Source organism: Abramis brama, assembly GCF_963993115.1.
Source record: "Abramis brama genome assembly, chromosome: 21".
Taxonomy (NCBI): domain Eukaryota; kingdom Metazoa; phylum Chordata; class Actinopteri; order Cypriniformes; family Leuciscidae; genus Abramis; species Abramis brama.
This window is the reverse complement of record NC_139983.1, coordinates 4,727,878-4,747,801: the sequence shown is the minus strand read 5'-3', so window position 1 is coordinate 4,747,801 and position 19,924 is coordinate 4,727,878. Positions and strand designations below refer to the sequence as shown.

The following is a 19,924-nucleotide window of genomic DNA, read 5'->3' as shown; positions in this document are numbered from 1 at the left end:
TTAACTTAATGACTTAAATATTCATTAGTACCTCACATTAAGCTATCACAAGGCTTCAGAAGTCTTGGAATATAGTGCATGTAGTTGCACGCAATAACAGTAAATGATGCAGAATTTCAAGTAAATAACCCTAAATCAAACCCTAATCCGTTTTGTAACTCTATAATAAGTACATGTAGTTAAATACTATTCAGTACTTATCTGAGTAAGTACAATGTAACTATATTACCTTAAAATAAAGTGTAACTGATTAACCTAAGGATTAATTGTTAAAGTCCCCGTGTAGTCAATAATTTTATCCCATAAAACTCATCTTTGATCACCAAAATTACATATTTAAAAATGTTTTCCTTTAAAAAAATATCTTGAATGTAACTCGACACCCTTGTCTCATTTAGCAGGGCTCTACACTTACTTTTTGAACAAGGAGCACTGGTGCGCCTAAATAAAAAAAATTTAGGAGCACAGACAAATATTTGGGGGCTGTGGGAAAATGTATTAAAATGTTTCATTTAGGTTTACATTGAATTTAGCATGTTAAGGTTAGGTATAAATTATGATTATCAGAGTTTTCTAGCAAAAGACTCTGGTCAGTCCTGTTTTACTGAAACTCTTGGAGTTTGTGTTTTAGCAAGAAAGTCCAGCCAGTCCTGTACTCGGGTCTCAGTGTTTGAATAGATATGCTGAGTGGATTAGGGTGGGCAATGCTCTCAGTCTAAAACCAGTTCCTAAACCTGTCTTTTTCGGTTCCTGCCCCTAAATGTATATAAACTGTAAGCGAACATTCACGACGGCTCGTATCCTCAATAAAGAAACCTGCTGAAGAAGCAACCAAGTCTCCTGGTCTTTCGATTCTAAGTTCACAACAGGGCACAGTCATTTTTGTTGTACAAGTTTATCATTATAGTTATCATTATCATTATACTGAAGATTTAGGCCTAAATAACTGATCTCCCGGTAATATAGTGTCCTACTCTGCCCCTCCTCATAGGCGTCGATTTCAGGGGGGGGGACGGGGGGGACGCGTACCCACCAGATTTCGTCATGAGTCATTTTGTACCCACCACTTTTAACTTCCGTCCATATTAATTTGACTTTTGGTTCGATTTTTTTTTTACCGTTTTCAGTGGTTATGAGGAGCAATAGAGAGAAATTTGGTAATCGTCTGACCCAACAAAAAAACATTATAATATTCATTTTATTTTATTTTTCGTGTTCGCATTTATGAGGGAAAAAACAACGTGTCAGTTCTCGGGTACGGACATGAGCGCTCTGAAAACGGCACTAAAAGACTGCTTTAAAACTTTCACAGAGACCTCAAACAGAACAGCTGCCTTTCTTTAAATTGAATTTCGTTTTGTATTAATTATATCTTAATTTTAATCAGTGTTTCATGAACCAATTGCCTGGATTTAATAAGTAAATATAGCAGAATCACGACATGGAGGTGCCGGCGAGTGAACTGGAGTTTGTCTCATAAACGAACCGAAACTCAGCGTATAATGCACATTCACATTCACAGCGTATTTAGACACATTTAGACGCATTCATAATCATTACTTTTACCGGTTCTTTGTGGCAAGCTTTATGCGTGCGGTCGTGCGCTTTGAGTGCGGCTATACGTAAACGCTCATTATCCTGTAGGCTATAAGTAATTAAATTAATATAAAGGGGCGATTTGTCCACGAATGACTTAAATAAACAACTAGCCTACTAGTCGACTAGAAAAAAAACTTTTAGTCGGAAGCAGCCCTTATTCCACATATTTTCGATTTCGAACCAGGCAACAGGACATCTGGGTTGAGCGAGCGACCCTGCGGAATGAACGAGCGGAGCGGAATATTCAAAAAATGCGCTCTCCACTCACGAGCTCTGATCGGAACAAACCTGAACCTCACTGTCTGCTGAACTTGCGCAGAAACATCAAAATATAACCAGCTTTTTAAAATGGTTTTTAAAACTAAACACTATTTTAGCACAAATTATGAGCTTATTGGCGATTTTTACTCGCATGTGCGAAATATTTACTCGCATGTGCAAGTGAAATGGGCGCACTGTAGAGCCCTGTTTAGTATACGTGGAACCATGAATATGCAAATGAGCCCCGCCTCCACTCACTCACTCAGCTCAGAGATCCACTGGTTGACGATCACACGTTGATCTGATTGGTTACAAGGTAGTTTGTGACGTCAGAAACACCAGCGATTTCAAACTGTGTTTTTGAGACTCTTTGGTTCACTGCAGTTTTAAGGAGAAAATACTCAGGACAAATACAAACACAGAAAATGTTACGTATTTATTTATTTTTTGTTCTTATTTTATTACTGACTGTTCACTTGTCTTTTATATTGTTTCATAACTTTTTATTAGTCAGGCTAGTAGTTTCTGCTGTGGTATAAAAATTAGGTTTGAGAATAGTGACATTTCAATGGTCTACAAATATGGTGTCATAATAAGTATATTTAATAGAATACAATGTTGAGTCTAAAACAATGAGTCAAAAACAATAACAATAATATAGTGAAAAGTATGGCAGGGCAAGTAAAATTTAACCATTGGCCCGATTGAGATGTAGGCCGGATATTGACTGATATTGTCTGAACAAACGGATCACAATTTCATCCATGCAAAATAACACTGCAGACACTGAAGATTAGATCGGATATATGTGCAAAGTGATCAAATCCACTGCCGGGAAATGTGCCTGTCACCCAAAAAACAAATCTACAGTACGCCATATGTGAGCAAAAATTTGGTGTGAACAAGACTAATTTGTCTAGGCTTTTGTTTGTATTGCAGTCAATTACATTTTTTTTGCAACATATGCAAGTTTTGTAACGAAAGTCTTGCCGTGACTAATGTCAGTGTCATGTAAAGCGAGTGCTCACAGTGACCTTGTCGTCTCGTTCGCGCCTCCTCCTGAGCGAGCAGCTGTTTGTGTAATGTCTTCATCTTCTCTCTCGGCCCACAGAGCACTAAGAACTGGAGGGCGTCCGTGGATCTGACGGGACGACTGTTGACGGCTCACGGCCAGGGCTACGGCAAGAGCGGCCAGCCCACCGGACACACCACTGACTCCTTACAGGTGAGCACAACCTGTGCTCTCTACAGGGCTGCGGCCCAGCGCTTAAAGGGATAGTTCACCCAAAAATGCCGCTAGAGACAAGCTCCAAAAGAGAGTCAATCCCATAGACCCCCATGTTTAAGGGATAGTTCACACAAAAATGAAAATTACCCCATGATTTACTCGCCCTTAAGCCATCCTAGGTGTGTAAGACTTTCTTCTTTCAGCCAAACACAATCGGAGTTATATTAAAAAATATCCTGGCTCTTTCAAGCTTTATAATGGGAGTGAAGGGTACCTAACATTTTGAAGCTCTAAAAAGCACATCCATCCATCATAAAAGTAGGGTTAGTTCACCCAAAAATGAAAATTCTGTCAGTAATTACTCACCCTTATGTTGTTCCAACCCCGTAAGACTTTCATTCATCTTCTAAACACAAATTAAGATATTTTTGATGAAATCTGAGAGCCGTCTCACTCCTCTATAGGCTGCTAGGTAATTTCATCTGCCGGCCCAGAAGGTTAGTAAAGACATCGTTAAAATAGTCCAAGTGACTACAGTGGCTCAACCTTAAGTTTATCAAGCGACGAGAATACTTTTTGTGCGCAAAAAAAATAAATAACGACTTTATTCAACTATTAATTTTCTTCTGTGAAAGTCAGAACGTAGGCTCACTATTGACCAGCATCACACGCATCACACACGACCAGCGTCGGCCAATAGTGAGCCTCCGTTCTGACGTACAACCCAGAAGCGCTGCGCTGTTACACTACGTGAACTCACTCAGACACACAGAATAAAATGAATAGTTGAATAAAGTCGTTATTTTAGTTTTTTCGCGCACAAAAAGTATTCTCGTCTCTATACTACTGTCTCTATACTACTAAAAAAATTAACCAGCTCAAAACTTTTTCTGTATAATATTTTTTTTTTTTTTATTCAGATTGTTATAATACTGATGCCACAATATTTCAAGGGTCATGTGAAAAAATATGACATTAATTAAAGACTTTGTATAAAGCTAAATTCCATCTACATATTATGTAATTATATTCAGAGATTTGACTGTCATATCAGTGAATCAGATCATCATATGATGACTATAACATCATCATTAAATGACCAAGATCATCTGATATTTTCTCCTGTATTTATTGCTATAACAAATGTGTATCAAATACACAGTTAAAGCAGCCAGAGAAAAACAAAAGTAAAAAATCTCAATCATGGTGACATCAAATTTATTTGAAAGTTTTTTACACTTTATTTAAATTAGCATATTTTACTTGAATTTTATGGTTTTTGTTTGGCAGCCGTAGCTTCCAGTCATTTGACCCTTTTTTTACGTTTTTTTTTACAATGAAGGTTTATGATCGTGATTATTCAGGAAATACCTGTAAAATAACAGTGTTTTTCAGTTTATTTAATTTAGTGTTTTACAGTTTTTTGGGGGGCTGACAGTCATTTGACCATTTTATCATTTAACTGTTTTGTTTCTGTTAAATTACAGATTATATTTGTAATTTTACATACATTTTTATGTAATTTAAGAAAACAGAAAAAATACTGTATGAAAAATACAATCAATTTTCTGTATAAAAAATGTGAATTACTGTAATTTGTCATTAATGTCACAATACCTAAAATAACAGCTGAATTTTTATTTTACAGATATTATTTGTAATTTTACAGTGTTTTGAGTACAATTTCAAATTAAAGGAAATTATCGTCAAAAAATCACAGTTATTTTCTGTAAAATTAGGGGTTTTTTTTACAGTGTGAGCTTCTCACCTAATTGTGGTTGAAATGTTTTTAATTGAAATATTCACAGCTTGAATATACCGTAAAACCATATTAAATTTCAGCCTGAAAATACACTGCTTTAAAAAGCAAGCACTTTTAATCCAATGCATTTTTTTTCAATGTTTCAAAGACATTTGTCATTAATTTACTTCCATTAAAAAGTTATTATTATAATGTTATTTATATTTATATATATATTTATATATATATATATATATATATATATATATATATATATATATATATATATATATATATATATATATATGTGTATATATGTATGTATATATATATATATATATATATATGTATATGTATATGTATATATATATGTATATATATATATATATATATATATATATATATATATACTGATATATAACTGGATTTCGAATCAAGATCAGAATTTAAATGAATAGCAAGCCTTGTGAATCAAAATCGACATTTGTGTCGATACCCAGCCAGTTTTGTTCAGTTCCCCACACTGATATACATGTGAAGCAGCAGATCTGTCAGTGTTTGAGCTGGCGTCCCGACTCCCACTCAGTCCACAGTAACCCGCTGACGGGCCCGTGGCTCGTGTCAAAGCCCCCGCTCGCTTTGATGAGCGGCCTCACCCAGCTCCACACGCACTGCTGCAGAGAAGAGCTCGTCTGGAATACATGAAGATCACAAAGCATTGCACAACTCAGTTGCAGAAAGAACAAAATGTTGAATTGTTATGTTGAAACAGACACCTCTTTTGTCTCTGCAGCTGTGGTTTGTGCGTCTTGCTCTTCTGGTGAAGCTCAACCTTTTCCAGAACGCTGAACTGGAGTTTGAGCCCTTTGGGAATCTTGACCATCCAAACCTCTACTATGAATATTACCCGACGGTTTACCCTGGAAGACGAGGTAAAAGTTGTCTTATCGAGGCAATATTAAGATATTCTGAAACAGTTTTCCATACACTACTGTTCACAGGTTTGGAGTCAGTTAGATTAAATTTTTTAATTTTTAAAAAAGAATTTAATGCTTTTATTGAGCAAGGACGCATTAAATTGATCAAAAGTGACAGTAAAGACATTTATAGTGTTATTAAAGATTTTTATTTTATTATTATTATTATTAAATAATTAATTTAACTTATTATAATAATATTATTATCTGTTGCTGCTGAGTTTTATTAAGTGATGACTTTCTGTAATCACTGATTGTGTAATTAATACTCTGCCTAAAGTCTTATTAGATGGCTGACAATATTTAGGATAATAAACTTTATCTCTTTTTTTGTACCTCTTAATTTTTATTATCATTGTTATGTTTATGTTATAATGGTAGTAAAAGTCTGATTGTTATTTAATTTATACAAATGCAAGCATGTATTATGTTACAGCATTACCTGTACAATGATATTTTTGCTTTGAATGCATTTTTCCTTCAGCTGTTCTAGGTTGTTTTGTTTTTAGTGTTTGTAGTTATCACAGTAGTTCTTTGTTTTGTGTTTGTTCTGTGAGAAAGCAAAGGCACCAAATAAATTATTGTATTATATTGTGAATAAACACGATTATCTTAAATTGCAATAATATTTCACAGTATTACTGTTTTCGATCAAATAAATTCATCCTTAGAGAGCAGAAGAGACTTTTTTAAAAATCTTACAGACCCCAAACTTTTTAATGGGACTGTAAATATCTTTCACGACGCCACGAACCTGGCAAAATTGGGCAAATCCAGCAATTAGTTACTTCTCAAATGCATCATAATATCAGCCAATTACCCAACAGAGCTTTATTTCCAGTCATACCAATAAAAACCTTTTGCAGTCGGTCAGGTGAAATTTGAAGATCTTCAGACCCAGGTCTACGTTACAAGATCCATCCTGATATCAAAGAGTGGTGTGATCAAAGCTTGTTTCACCAGCATGGAGTCTGTTTCGTCAGTATATTTACTGACAGAAAAAGAAGCAAGAATGGAAAATGTTGTTAGTTTTTGCAGAAGAGAAAGACTATGCATTAGTGTTAATATCCCTAAATGTGTTTTATATGCCTCTGTCTTGGATGGTCAAGGCTCGATGGTGCCATTCTCCATGCGTGTTTTGCACGCCGAGCTTCCCCAGTATTTGCAGAAGCCTCAGGATACTCTGGACCGCCTCCACAGAATAAAGAGCGTCTGTCAGAAGGTGAGCTGAACTTTACACCTCACTGGCTGCACCTGCTCTGCAGAGCTCTGAAATTTAATTAGCATAGCTGTAATTGGGGTTGTAAAACCTCTGTTCTTGTCCTTTCACAGATTCTGAGTAACCTGCAGGAGGGTTTAGCTGAGGACGGGAGTATGATGAACCTCACACAGGACAACAGACTCGGTACAGACCACTGAAATCTCTCCTCTAGACCTAGTGCATGTCAAATACAAACAGAATGAAAAATCTGTCATTGTTTACTCATCCTCATTTCCACCACCCTTCAAATTGGTTATTTGTAAGCTTCTGTATCTGTTATGTTAAAGGTCCCATGACATGCTACTTTTTGTAGGCTTTAATATAGGCCTTAGTGGTCCTTAGTACTGTATGTGAAATCTCTTTCCAAAAATTCAGCCTCGGTACAGAATTATAGCCACTACAAGCCAGTCCCAGAATGAGCTTCCTTCAGACGGGCCGTTTCGGTGTCTGTAGCTTTAAATGATAATGAGGAGGAGAAAGGCGGCGCAAGGTGGAGGGTGGGTGTGGCCTTGACCATCTTGCGCAACGGTACCATGCACATTTGTTTATGTTGGATATATTGCAATGGCACGAAGACACGCAGTCGTTCAAGCATTTCAGTTTGACCCAGAATCTGATCCAGATGGAGAAGCAACGGATGAAGAAGTTGCAACTCAGCGGCTCCAGCGGGACGTTTCCGAATGGTTAGTTTAAAATATTATGTCTGGATACGGTACTTTATTCGGATGGTTTACAGTTATTATCATATAGCTAACGCGAACCTACTGTTGCCTTTTCATGAGAGATCTGTAACGTCTGTAATTTATCTTATTACAATTACATCAAGCTCTGCGATCTTGAAATGCGGATATCGCGCGTGCCATATAACCAACAGGAAAACGGTTATCCAAATAACAAAGAAATGTACAACACTCGCGTTACAGTGTGTGTAACTTGATGCTGTCTACCTTTACATTAGCGCAAGTAACTGCATAGCTGCATAGCTAATGTGACAGCCACATTCTACGTGTAAGAAGCTAGGTAACCATAAACAGTAAAGCAACACACTTATATATCATTTGTTGACTTACTTGTCCGAGGTGTGTAGCTGTGTGTACCCTTCGGTGTTCATTTGCACATCCAATTATTGAGCAATTATTATGCTTCGCTCGCTCAAAAGCCATGATATCTCTCGTGGACAAACTAAAATCGCGCGCGCATTCTACTTCCTAGCTCATTTTCTCATGGGCGAGAACTATTCTCTGGGCGGGCAAAGCAGAGAAAGGGGAGGTAACATTTCTCCTTATAACGTCATAAGGAGGAGATTCAAGATCAGCCCGGTTGAGCTTCCATTTTCCAAAGGCAGAGAAAAATAGCAAAAGCTCGATTTACACCGATTAAAATTTCTAGAAACTTGGGGACCATATACAGGCTAGGGGAACTCATATTAATGTTAAAAAACCTCAGAAAGTGGAAATTTCATGTCATGGGACCTTTAAATTACATTATAGTCTTTTACCAGATATACACTTGTAGACTTTGCAGTCTTTCTCTTTTTGATGACTCATCTCGCAATCACTGATATCAAAATCTTCGTACAATAAAAAGCTCTCTAAATTATACAATCCCTTCAGTATGCCTAAACTTCCTTTTAGAAAATAAAATAGGAAGAAGGAAACCTGTGCTCATTTTTGGATTTTTTTTAACAATAAAACCCAAATGGCAAGAATGTACAACTAATATATTAGTAATATATTTGGTAAATATATTTATATAACTATATAACTATATTTATGGGGTTATGCACCTATTGCAATGGTGGCCGCAGAGCTTGGCTGCTACCATACCAACCTGGCCACTGTATACGTCTCGGGCGGACAAGACTGGCATCCAGTGTGGCGGATCCACCGCTAATATCAGTGTGAGCAGCTGGCATCCCTAGCCCGGTGGTCTCAAGTCTGTTAGACTCAGCTCTCCCCAGCCCAGTGGTCTCAAGTCTGTTGGTCTCAGTGCTCCCCAGCCATTGATCTCAAGTCTGTTGGTCTCAGTGCTCCCCAGCCATTGGTCTCAATTCTGTTAGTCTCAGTGCTCCTCAGCCATTGGTCTCAAGTCTGTTGGTCTCAGCGCTCCCCAGCCCCGTGGTCTCAAGTCTGTTGGTCTCAGCGCTCCCCAGCCCCGTAGTCTCAAGTCTGTTGGTCTCAGTGCTCCCCAGCCATTGTTCTCAAGTCTGTTGGTCTCAGCGCTCCCCAGCCCCGTGGTCTCAAGTCTGTTGGTCTCAGCGCTCCCCAGCCCCGTGGTCTCAAGTCTGTTGGTCTCAGTGCTCCCCAGCCATTGGTCTCAAGTCTGTTGGTCTCAGTGCTCCCCAGCCCAGTGGTCTCAAGTCTGTTGGTCTCAGTGCTCCCCAGCCATTGGTCTCAAGTCTGTTGGTCTCAGTGCTCCCCAGCCATTGGTCTCAAGTCTGTTGGTCTCAGTGCTCCCCAGCCCAGTGGTTTCAAGTCTGTTGGTCTCAGTGCTCCCCAGCCATTGGTCTCAAGTCTGTTGGTCTCAGTGCTCCCCAGCCCAGTGGTTTCAAGTCTGTTGGTCTCAGTGCTCCCCAGCCATTGGTCTCAAGTCTGTTGGTCTCAGTGCTCCCCAGCCATTGATCTCAAGTCTGTTGGTCTCATAGCTCCCCAGCCCCGTGGTCTCAAGTCTGTTGGTCTCAGCGCTCCCCAGCCATTGGTCTCAAGTCTGTTGGTCTCAGTGCTCCCCAGCCCAGTGTTCTCAAGTCTCTTGGTCTCAGCGCTCCCCAGCCATTGGTCTCAAGTCTGTTGGTCTCAGCGCTCCCCAGCCCAGTGGTCTCAAGTCTGTTGGTCTCAGTGCTCCCCTGCCATTGGTCTCAAGTCTGTTGGTCTCAGTGCTCCCCAGCCATTGGTCTCAAGTCTGTTGGTCTCAGTGCTCCCCAGCCATTGGTCTCAAGTCTGTTGGTCTCAGTGCTCCCCAGCCCAGTGGTCTCAAGTCTGTTGGTCTCAGTGCTCCCCAGCCATTGGTCTCAAGTCTGTTGGTCTCAGTGCTCCCCAGCCCAGTGGTCTCAAGTCTGTTGGTCTCAGTGCTCCCCAGCCATTGGTCTCAAGTCTGTTGGTCTCAGTGCTCCCCAGCCCAGTGGTCTCAAGTCTGTTGGTCTCAGTGCTCCCCAGCCATTGGTCTCAAGTCTGTTGGTCTCAGTGCTCCCCAGCCCAGTGGTCTCAAGTCTCTTGGTCTCAGCGCTCCCCAGCCATTGGTCTCAAGTCTGTTGGTCTCAGCGCTCCCCAGCCCAGTGGTCTCAAGTCTGTTGGTCTCAGTGCTCCCCAGCCCCGTAGTCTCAAGTCTGTTGGTCTCAGTGCTCCCCAGCCATTGATCTCAAGTCTGTTGGTCTCAGTGCTCCCCAGCCATTGGTCTCAATTCTGTTAGTCTCAGTGCTCCTCAGCCATTGGTCTCAAGTCTGTTGGTCTCAGCGCTCCCCAGCCCCGTGGTCTCAAGTCTGTTGGTCTCAGCGCTCCCCAGCCCCGTAGTCTCAAGTCTGTTGGTCTCAGTGCTCCCCAGCCATTGTTCTCAAGTCTGTTGGTCTCAGCGCTCCCCAGCCCCGTGGTCTCAAGTCTGTTGGTCTCAGTGCTCCCCAGCCATTGGTCTCAAGTCTGTTGGTCTCAGTGCTCCCCAGCCCAGTGGTTTCAAGTCTGTTGGTCTCAGTGCTCCCCAGCCATTGGTCTCAAGTCTGTTGGTCTCAGTGCTCCCCAGCCATTGATCTCAAGTCTGTTGGTCTCAGAGCTCCCCAGCCCCGTGGTCTCAAGTCTGTTGGTCTCAGCGCTCCCCAGCCCCGTGGTCTCAAGTCTGTTGGTCTCAGTGCTCCCCAGCCATTGGTCTCAAGTCTGTTGGTCTCAGTGCTCCCCAGCCCAGTGTTCTCAAGTCTCTTGGTCTCAGCGCTCCCCAGCCATTGGTCTCAAGTCTGTTGGTCTCAGCGCTCCCCAGCCCAGTGGTCTCAAGTCTGTTGGTCTCAGTGCTCCCCTGCCATTGGTCTCAAGTCTGTTGGTCTCAGTGCTCCCCAGCCATTGGTCTCAAGTCTGTTGGTCTCAGTGCTCCCCAGCCATTGGTCTCAAGTCTGTTGGTCTCAGTGCTCCCCAGCCCAGTGGTCTCAAGTCTGTTGGTCTCAGTGCTCCCCAGCCATTGGTCTCAAGTCTGTTGGTCTCAGTGCTCCCCAGCCCAGTGGTCTCAAGTCTGTTGGTCTCAGTGCTCCCCAGCCATTGGTCTCAAGTCTGTTGGTCTCAGTGCTCCCCAGCCCAGTGGTCTCAAGTCTGTTGGTCTCAGTGCTCCCCAGCCATTGGTCTCAAGTCTGTTGGTCTCAGTGCTCCCCAGCCCAGTGGTCTCAAGTCTCTTGGTCTCAGCGCTCCCCAGCCATTGGTCTCAAGTCTGTTGGTCTCAGCGCTCCCCAGCCCAGTGGTCTCAAGTCTGTTGGTCTCAGTGCTCCCCAGCCATTGGTCTCAAGTCTGTTGGTCTCAGTGCTCCCCAGCCCAGTGGTCTCAAGTCTGTTGGTCTCAGTGCTCCCCAGCCATTGGTCTCAAGTCTCAGTGCTCCCCAGCCATTGGTCTCAAGTCTGTTGGTCTCAGTGCTCCCCAGCCCAGTGGTCTCAAGTCTGTTGGTCTCAGTGCTCCCCAGCCCCGTGGTCTCAAGTCTGGTGGTCCTGGTCTTTCCCCTTTACTCAGTGCTTCCAGTAATGGCTACCACCATTTTGTGTGTCAGGGCTGCACACACTTCCCCTGGGGCGGCTGTGTTTGCCACAGTCACGGAGGTCGACTCTGAACTGGATTATTTTTCTGCCCCTTGAAATACATTTTTAATATATTTTGACATTTATTTTCAGTGTGAAAAATACAAATACATTCTGTTCACAACATATATATTTATTTAGAAAACATTTGAAATATATAGGATTTCTTTTTTAAAATCTACATCACCATTTACCATCACCTTTATAATCTGAGTTTATAATTTGAGATTATAATTTGAAATCACTCTCAAATAACCCAAGAAAGAGCTGTAGATGTTAGCGATCCATCAGAACAGATAGTTGACGTGTTCTATAAGTCTTGCATGCTCGATTGACTTGCTCACGTGTTGTTTTGGTGAAGACAGAGATAAATACATGCTTCAGCATAGCTATGAGGAGAGTCTGTGATTTCAGAAGCCCCCCACCGGCCCACCGCCTGTGTGCCTGATGTGGTTTCAGCGGGACGGACTCCCTCCGTCATGGGCACATGTCTCTGAAGGAGCTGCCAAGTGCTGACAGACTGCTGGCACCCCCTTTACTCTCACCCTGAGATTAGTGTGGCTGTTCGTTGCCCTAGTTTGCCTCTGGCAGTGTGAGGATTTTTTGGTGAGGATGAGAGGTTAATCTGAGGAGGATGAGTTCAGTTCGAAGACAAACATCCTATAATGTGCGTCGAAAGTGCAAATTTTGTCTGAGCTGTGGGTGACTCAGGTCCAAAGCAATATAATCTTCAATATAATCAATATTATTTTATGTCCTCCATTTAGTATACTGATAAAATGGCAAAAGCCACCCCAAAACAATGTGATAGAAAAAAGAAAAAAAAAATATTCAGATTTTTACTCTGAATTTCTTTTTAAGTAAAGTCACATTTATATAGAGCTTTATACAATACAGATTGTTTCAAAGGAGCTTTACAGTAATAAACAGGAAAATAATTATCAAGGATTCAAACAGAATTCAATTCTGCTTTAAAGCAGCTCTAAAAATGGAAATAGTTTTATTATTTAGCTCAATTTAATTCAGTTTATTCAGTTCAGTTCAATAATTCTGTAAATTTCATCAATTATAAAATGAGTTCAATTCAGCTATAAGCAGTAAAAGGCCTTTTAGTATAATTGTAAAAGCATCCTCCTTCAGCTCGTGTTTCACGTGTCTTTTTGCTGTGAAAGATTCTGATTTTTATAAAGTAAACATAAGAATAACTTTTATATTGTTAGTAATTTTTCAAGATGAACACTTACTGGACTCAAGCATCCTAGGTTTACTTGATTATCCATACATATATATTTTTTTTTTCATTCAAATGTGTGTATCAAATATGATCATCCGGCTTTTGAAGAAGGTTTATTTGTTCATCTCTCAATCATCATTGTATTGCATTGCATTATATGTTTTAAAACTACAGAGCTTTGATTATAAACTAAGCATTGAAATATAATCTAACTAACACATTATTAGCAGATATAGAGTGATGACTAATACTTATATGCATTTTATGTAATTATCTTCTATACTGTTTTAAAGATCTCAATGATTTACATTGCAAACTATCAGAATTTAAAAATCTCAGCGCAAAATCTTTTGTCCATATAAATATCAGCATGGTTCAAATGAGCAATAAAAGCCTGAAGAATCAAATTTTCCATAAAAAAAAAACTAGAATTTTCTGACTATTCTTTCATATAGTTATAATTGATTGACAATCCTATTTTTAATTTGTATGCCCTCTAGGAATATTATCATTCTGTGTTTATGTGGCAGTCGTGATGCAGTGTCGCTCTCTTTCTTCAGTTGCGATCTCACACCCATCGGTCTGTTCATGCGCACACACACACAGATCTGAGATCAGATCGGCTCGCTGATGGGGGTCTACAGTGAGCCAGAGGGGGGAAATAAATGTGATTGTCACTCTGTCTTTTCCTCCTGCACTATAATTCCCACCAGCAGACAAACAATTGATGGTTTGTAGCTGGGAAAAGGATGGAAAGACTGCAATTTCCAATTCCAGTCCATTTGCTCAGTCTCTCTCTCTCTCTCTCTCTCTCTCTCTCTCTGTGTTTCAGCCTCGATCCAGCTGTGGAGGTCACGTCTGAGCAGGGTGATGTACTCCATGGCCAACTGTCTGCTAATGATGAAGGTACATGGGCGGACAAACATACACACACATATACTCAGTCACACATTTATATCTGACCTGAATCATATCTGTATGCATACAAACACACTCTATCAAGGGTTATAAATCATAGGGTTTCCTTCAAGCAGGTGACGACTGGATAGTACTGAAATGGGATAAAATAGGTTTTCTGATCATTGTTCTATTGGTAAAAACGTGTCTATGCACACATACTATACCTATATGGCATACGCTTAGATTTAGATTGTCATTAGCTGAAATATATATTTTTTTTATGCAAGTTATCATGTTAAATGAGTGCCATCTGCTGGCTAAAGACTGTAGTTGCACGCATAGAAATTGGTTACCAGACACACAACAAAGAAACTCAGAATCACAAATATGAATTGTTGTTGTAATGAATATTGTATAAATGTCATATATGGATTCCCTGAGAGTTTTAGCAATGCCAACACGAGGGTTTTGTGAGGTGAAAACTGTTTAAGATGTTTCTGTTTCAATAGTTTGAGTCCTACTGGCTCAGGAACCTTATAGGAATAGTTCATCCACAAAATGAAAATGCTGGGTTACACTTTATTTTAAGGTGTCCTTGTTACAGTGTAATATGGTAACACTTTACAATAAGGTTTCTTTTGTTAACATTAGTTAACATGAACGGTACACTGTAACTGTTGGCCCTCCAGCGGTTGTGCCTCGTCTCTGCGTGACTGTACACGGGAGAATATGGCTTAAGAGATATGACCAGTTTAGATGAAAAGGATCTCAAGCTGACTAGCTGAAGATGTTACTGTAGGTTCACCTATTAATAGACAAGTACTTCCTTAAAAAACTGCCATTTGCTCACCGCTGTTGTTCAAGATCCATATGCTGTATTTTTACTATGATACTCAAAAGGACAATTTGTGAAGAACCTTCACACATGCTTTTTAGTGACCACATCTGTCAAGCTCAAAGATAAAAATGCATAAAAACGTATCTTAACAGTGATTCAGTACACCTTGTGCGCTATATATTTTAAGACTTCTGAAGTCAGCTTTATGATTCTGTCATCATTTACTCATCCTCATGTTGCTCCAAACCTGTATGAATTTCTTCTGCTGAACACAGAAGATGATATTTTGAAGAAGGACCCCATTGACCGCCATAGTCTTCTTCTTCATACTGTGGAAGTCAATGGCGTAAATGGTTTGGATGAACGAGCTCACACAGTCTTCCTCTCGAATCTCATCCTCCATCCCGCATGTTCAAACTGACATGATGCATTCGGCCGGTTCCTCACACAGCACTATCAGATGACTTCAGAAAACGTGGAATATAGTCGTTTAGGCGTCTTCTATGGAACTTTCGTCGTGATTTTGTGTTCTTTTGGAGCTTGACAGACATGGTCATTATGAATTGTTGTTGAATGGAAAAGAGCTGTATGAAGACTCATGCAGAAGTATATTTCAACAGAATACAGGTTTGGAACTACAAGATGCTGAGGAATACATGAAAGAAGTGTTAGCTCCGAGAGAAGTAGCTCCGACGCATGCAGTTTTGTTTATTAACCGCTAGAGCTCCAAACGTTACATAGTGTATCTTTCAGAAAAGCTCATTTTACTGAAATGATTTCCCCTTCCTGTCACATTAAGGACTATGTTCTGGCGGTGGAGACGTATCACTCCATCATCGAGTATGAGCCGGAGCAAAGCGTGCAGTTGCTGAGTGGAATCGGACGCATTTTCCTACAGGTGAGAGACACCTGAACAATACTCACCTGACGTCAGGAGAGGAGACACTGAATCACATGACATACGCCAGACAGAGGTCAGGGCTGCAGTTTCTGAAGGAAACAGATAGCAGTAAAGTTTAGCATGTGTCTTGGTTTGGGTTCAGTAAATCAAGTTTTGGTTCAGTGAGATTTTTTTGAAAAGAAATGAATACTTTCATGCATTTAATTGATGAAAGGTGACAGTAAAGACATTAATAATGTTACAAAAGATGCTATTTCAAATAAATGCTGTTCTTTTGAACTTTCTATTTATCAAAGAATCCTGAAAATCGGTAGACTGGGTAAACCCAGCCCGATCTGCCGATGATTTGATTTCGCCCTGCAGCTCAGGCTGGACACCTGTACATTCTTCTATCCTGCTTCCGTTACAAATCTGCGGGGACCAATCACAAACTGGCTTATCCACCTGGCGCGCTATTGGAGGGTTTAATCCAATCCAATTCCTTTTAACCTCTCGACGATGCTCAATGACTTCTTTAGTTTTGCAAACAAATCGCTCGAGTGGGTGTAAATACCACTAACTTTCATGTTTGTTTTTTTTGCACAACCTGCAAAAATCGCTGGATGCCATTGCTGATTCTGCAAACCGCTGATCAATGCTCCAAACCAACACGTTTGTTGACACGTTTCCTGCCTGGAGTTTTCACTGCAAAGTACGTCACCCGGATCGTTGGTTTGATTGGTTGAAGGACTATCCAATTGCGTACAGAGTCATTTATACTGTGCCCGTCGATCACGCCTCTTGTGCAGTAGAAAATACAGAGCAGACTCCCCAGACTAATGATCAGTCTTAAAAGATTGAGCTTGGTCTGGTGATAGCCAGGCTAGAAAATCGACATATTAGAAGTATTTCTGAAGGGACCTGAATCAACACACAAGAATGTGCACAAAAGTTTCATTTAACTAAATCACAAACACATAACTAATCTAAACAAACACATGCACATACACATACACACAATCATGCATACATGGGGAAAATGGAAAGGAAAAGTGAATGAATCTGAAACAAGGAAATGAGAAGAGAGTCATTTAACCATCTGAACAGAACCATCAGTTTATTGTTTCAAAGCACCTTGTTTATTGCAGCTTTTATTAAACCTATGTTGAGTTATTTAAATGAATCATACTTGCAGTGCCTCAGCTGTTGAGCCATTTTCTGTGATTACTGTCATCTAGTCGACTGGATGAGTGAACGGTGTCCATTCTTTGCAGAGTTACTTGTTTCTGAAGAGAATCAAAGACTCTGTTTTGCTCTTCATGTTTTATCTTCACACAGAGTGTAATTAATGTTCTGTGTGTTCATATTTTTAGATTGGAGACATAAGAACTGCGGAGAAGTATTTTCAGGATGTGGAAAAGGCCTGTCAATCAAAGGGAAAAACACCTGATGAAGACACCTCAGTTCTGATGAACAGGTAAACACTGATTTCTGCTCCATAACAGCAGCGCTTATTGAAATCTGCTTTCAAATTTGGAATAATTATGATTTTTCTGTGTTTTTCAAAGAGGTCTCTTCTGATCACCAAGGATGCACTAATTTAATCAAAAATACAGTAAAAACTGTAATACTGTGAAATAGTATTACAATCTAAAATAACTGTTTTCTATGTGAATATACTGTATTTTAAAGTGTAATTTATTCCTGAGATCAAAGCTGAATTTTCAGCATCATTACTCCAGTCTTCAGTGTCACATGATCCTTCAGAAATCACTCTAATATGATGATTTGATGCTCAAGAGACATTTATTATTATCATCAATGTTGAAAACAGTTGTGCTGCTTATTTTTTTTAAAACAGTGATACTTTGATCAATAGAAAGTTCAAAAGAACAGCATTTATTTGAAATAGAAATCTTTTGTGACATTCATCAATTTAATGTGTCCTTGCTGAATAACAGTATAATTTACTGTATATATATATATATATATATCTTATCTGAAACTTCAGTTTCCACAAAAATATGAATCATGTGACATTGAAGACTGGAGTAATGATGCTGAAAATATTTTAAATGGTAATAATATTTCACAATATTATTGTTTTTACTGCAGTGCATTCAAATAAGTGCAGCCTTGGTGAGCAAAAGAGACTTCTTTCACAAAAAAAAATTAAAAATCATAATTACTCCAAACGTTTAGTGTAGTACTTGTACTTAAACGGTAGAGTCTGTGCTTCTGTTTAACGTGAATGTGATGTTGTCAACAGGGCTTTTGTTTATCTGAGCCAGAATAACTACGCAGACGCACACGTGTGTTTCTCCAGTGTTTTGAAGCTTGATCCCAAGAACCCAGTGGTGAGTGCTTGTTCTCTTTCCAGAACACTGATGACCAAGTGATGCTTCAAATCGGCGTGAAACGGGTGTTGCGCTCGTCGATTTTTCTCTATTCTGCCGTATATCCAAGTGAAACGACTTCTGGAACAAGAACAAATGTGGGCGGGGCTTGATTGTGTCTGTGGGGAATTGATTGGATGGTTGTGGTTTGCTATTGGCTGATCTCATGTGAGTGACAGGTTGCCCCGCCCTCATCATCAGAGAAGAGAAGAGATGCTGCCAGAGGGAGGGGAAGATATTCTGATTCAAGATTACGAGACCCATAAATTAAAAAATTATGAGATAAAACATACTGTAATATTCCATAGAAAAACAAGCACTGTCATTTTTGATCTCATGGGGACTTTACCACTAGAAAAACAGCAGCTGATGAACATCGGACGTAGCCTGGAAATCCAGACCTAAATCTGAAAGATTAATGGTCTGGCGTCGACTAATGAAGATCGGCCAGCTCGAGGGGCGGCACCAAGCATGCATTTGAAAATCTCACGGCACGCAATTGGATAACACTACAACCAATCACAACACGCCCCATACGCTTAGCTACCAGCAGAGCTAACTGGTAGATTAGACTCTTGCCGTATCCGGTCGGCAAAACAGTAAAAACGCCCTTCTTTCAAAGTTACGATTCGAGCGCCGTCTTCTGTTCCTCTTTTAGATAAAAAGCCAAGTCTAACTCGTTCATTGTAGCGACCAAAGCCGTTTCAAACAACTGGTGTTCATCCATAGCCATCTTGCAATGTTTACTAATGACTCAACGTCACAGCGCTGTCGTCATCTCGCCTCTGGCCCGCCTATATCAGATAACCCGATGTGATTGGTGCAGCTCGGATACAAGGGCATATTTAATGAGCATCATTACTAGACGCCAGAGTCACTCACTGAGCAAATTCAACTTGTGCTCTCGCAAGAACTCTGGATTGCCAGGGTACATCGGATGCATGTGCCAGTTCTAACAACTTGAGCTTTCTTTCCTCAGGCGAACAACAATGCAGCGGTGTGTCTCCTGTATCTGGGCCGGCTGAAGGAGTCCCTGGGCCAGCTGGAGAGCCTGGTGCACAAGGACCCCGCGCTGTACCTGCACGAGAGCGTGCTGTTCAACCTCACCACCATGTACGAGCTGGAGTCGTCCCGCAGCACGCAGAAGAAGCAGGCTCTGCTGGAGGCCACGGCCTGTCGGGAAGGAGACAGCTTCAACATCCAGTGCCTCAAGCTCGTGTGAGGACCAAACGCAGCACTCGCGCGCCGGCGTGGAAAATAAAGCTTTTACAAGTCTTACGGTGGACAGACAGGACCAAAGTTAACTTGAGATGTCGATATTTTGCTCCGCACAGGACAGAAAAAAAAGGGTTACACACTTTTCCCCCTGTTTCAGGAATCAAGAGAAATGCTTTTAAGCACATTAAATGATTGTTTTCAAAGAGTGTAAGCTAATTACAACTGTACTGTGTATTTCTGAAAATGAGAAAATGAAATCTTGTGAATAAATGTATGAAAACCTGTTCTGATGTTGAGATGTGCTTTATGAATTAAACTGTGATTCTACGGTTGAGCTCACAGGATAATTAATGACAACAGTACATAAAAACAAATCATGCTTTGGTCAGGTTTGAGATTTTAGGCTATTTGACTCGTGGAAATATTATTTATTGAATAATTTTTTTCTTATTCACTGAACGAGATATCTCCACTTTACATGCACCAAACTTTACATTCCTATCTATATATTCTGAAGGCTTTTACTGAGAGGTTTGTTCATACATCAATCGCCTGATTTATACATCATTTTATTCCTAATTTCTTTCTGACTATTAACAGTGTTTTCTGATTTATGGAGTGATAAAAAGAGATAT

At 40.3% G+C, this 19,924-nt stretch overlaps 1 protein-coding gene across 1 annotated transcript in view; it reads left to right on the top strand.

The window, feature by feature from the left end:
* The window catches only part of trappc12 (trafficking protein particle complex subunit 12), a 43,404-nt gene extending 23,831 nt beyond the window's left edge, over nt 1-19,573 (top strand). The window contains exons 4-12 of the mRNA XM_084097119.1: nt 2,972-3,085; nt 5,623-5,761; nt 6,916-7,028; nt 7,139-7,211; nt 13,890-13,963; nt 15,595-15,693; nt 17,049-17,152; nt 17,945-18,032; nt 19,051-19,573. Of these exons, the coding sequence (XP_083953245.1) occupies nt 2,972-3,085; nt 5,623-5,761; nt 6,916-7,028; nt 7,139-7,211; nt 13,890-13,963; nt 15,595-15,693; nt 17,049-17,152; nt 17,945-18,032; nt 19,051-19,293 (1,047 nt within the window). The 3' untranslated portion in view covers nt 19,294-19,573. The remainder of the gene's footprint in view (nt 1-2,971; nt 3,086-5,622; nt 5,762-6,915; nt 7,029-7,138; nt 7,212-13,889; nt 13,964-15,594; nt 15,694-17,048; nt 17,153-17,944; nt 18,033-19,050) is intronic.
* Nucleotides 19,574-19,924: the final 351 nt, after the last annotated feature.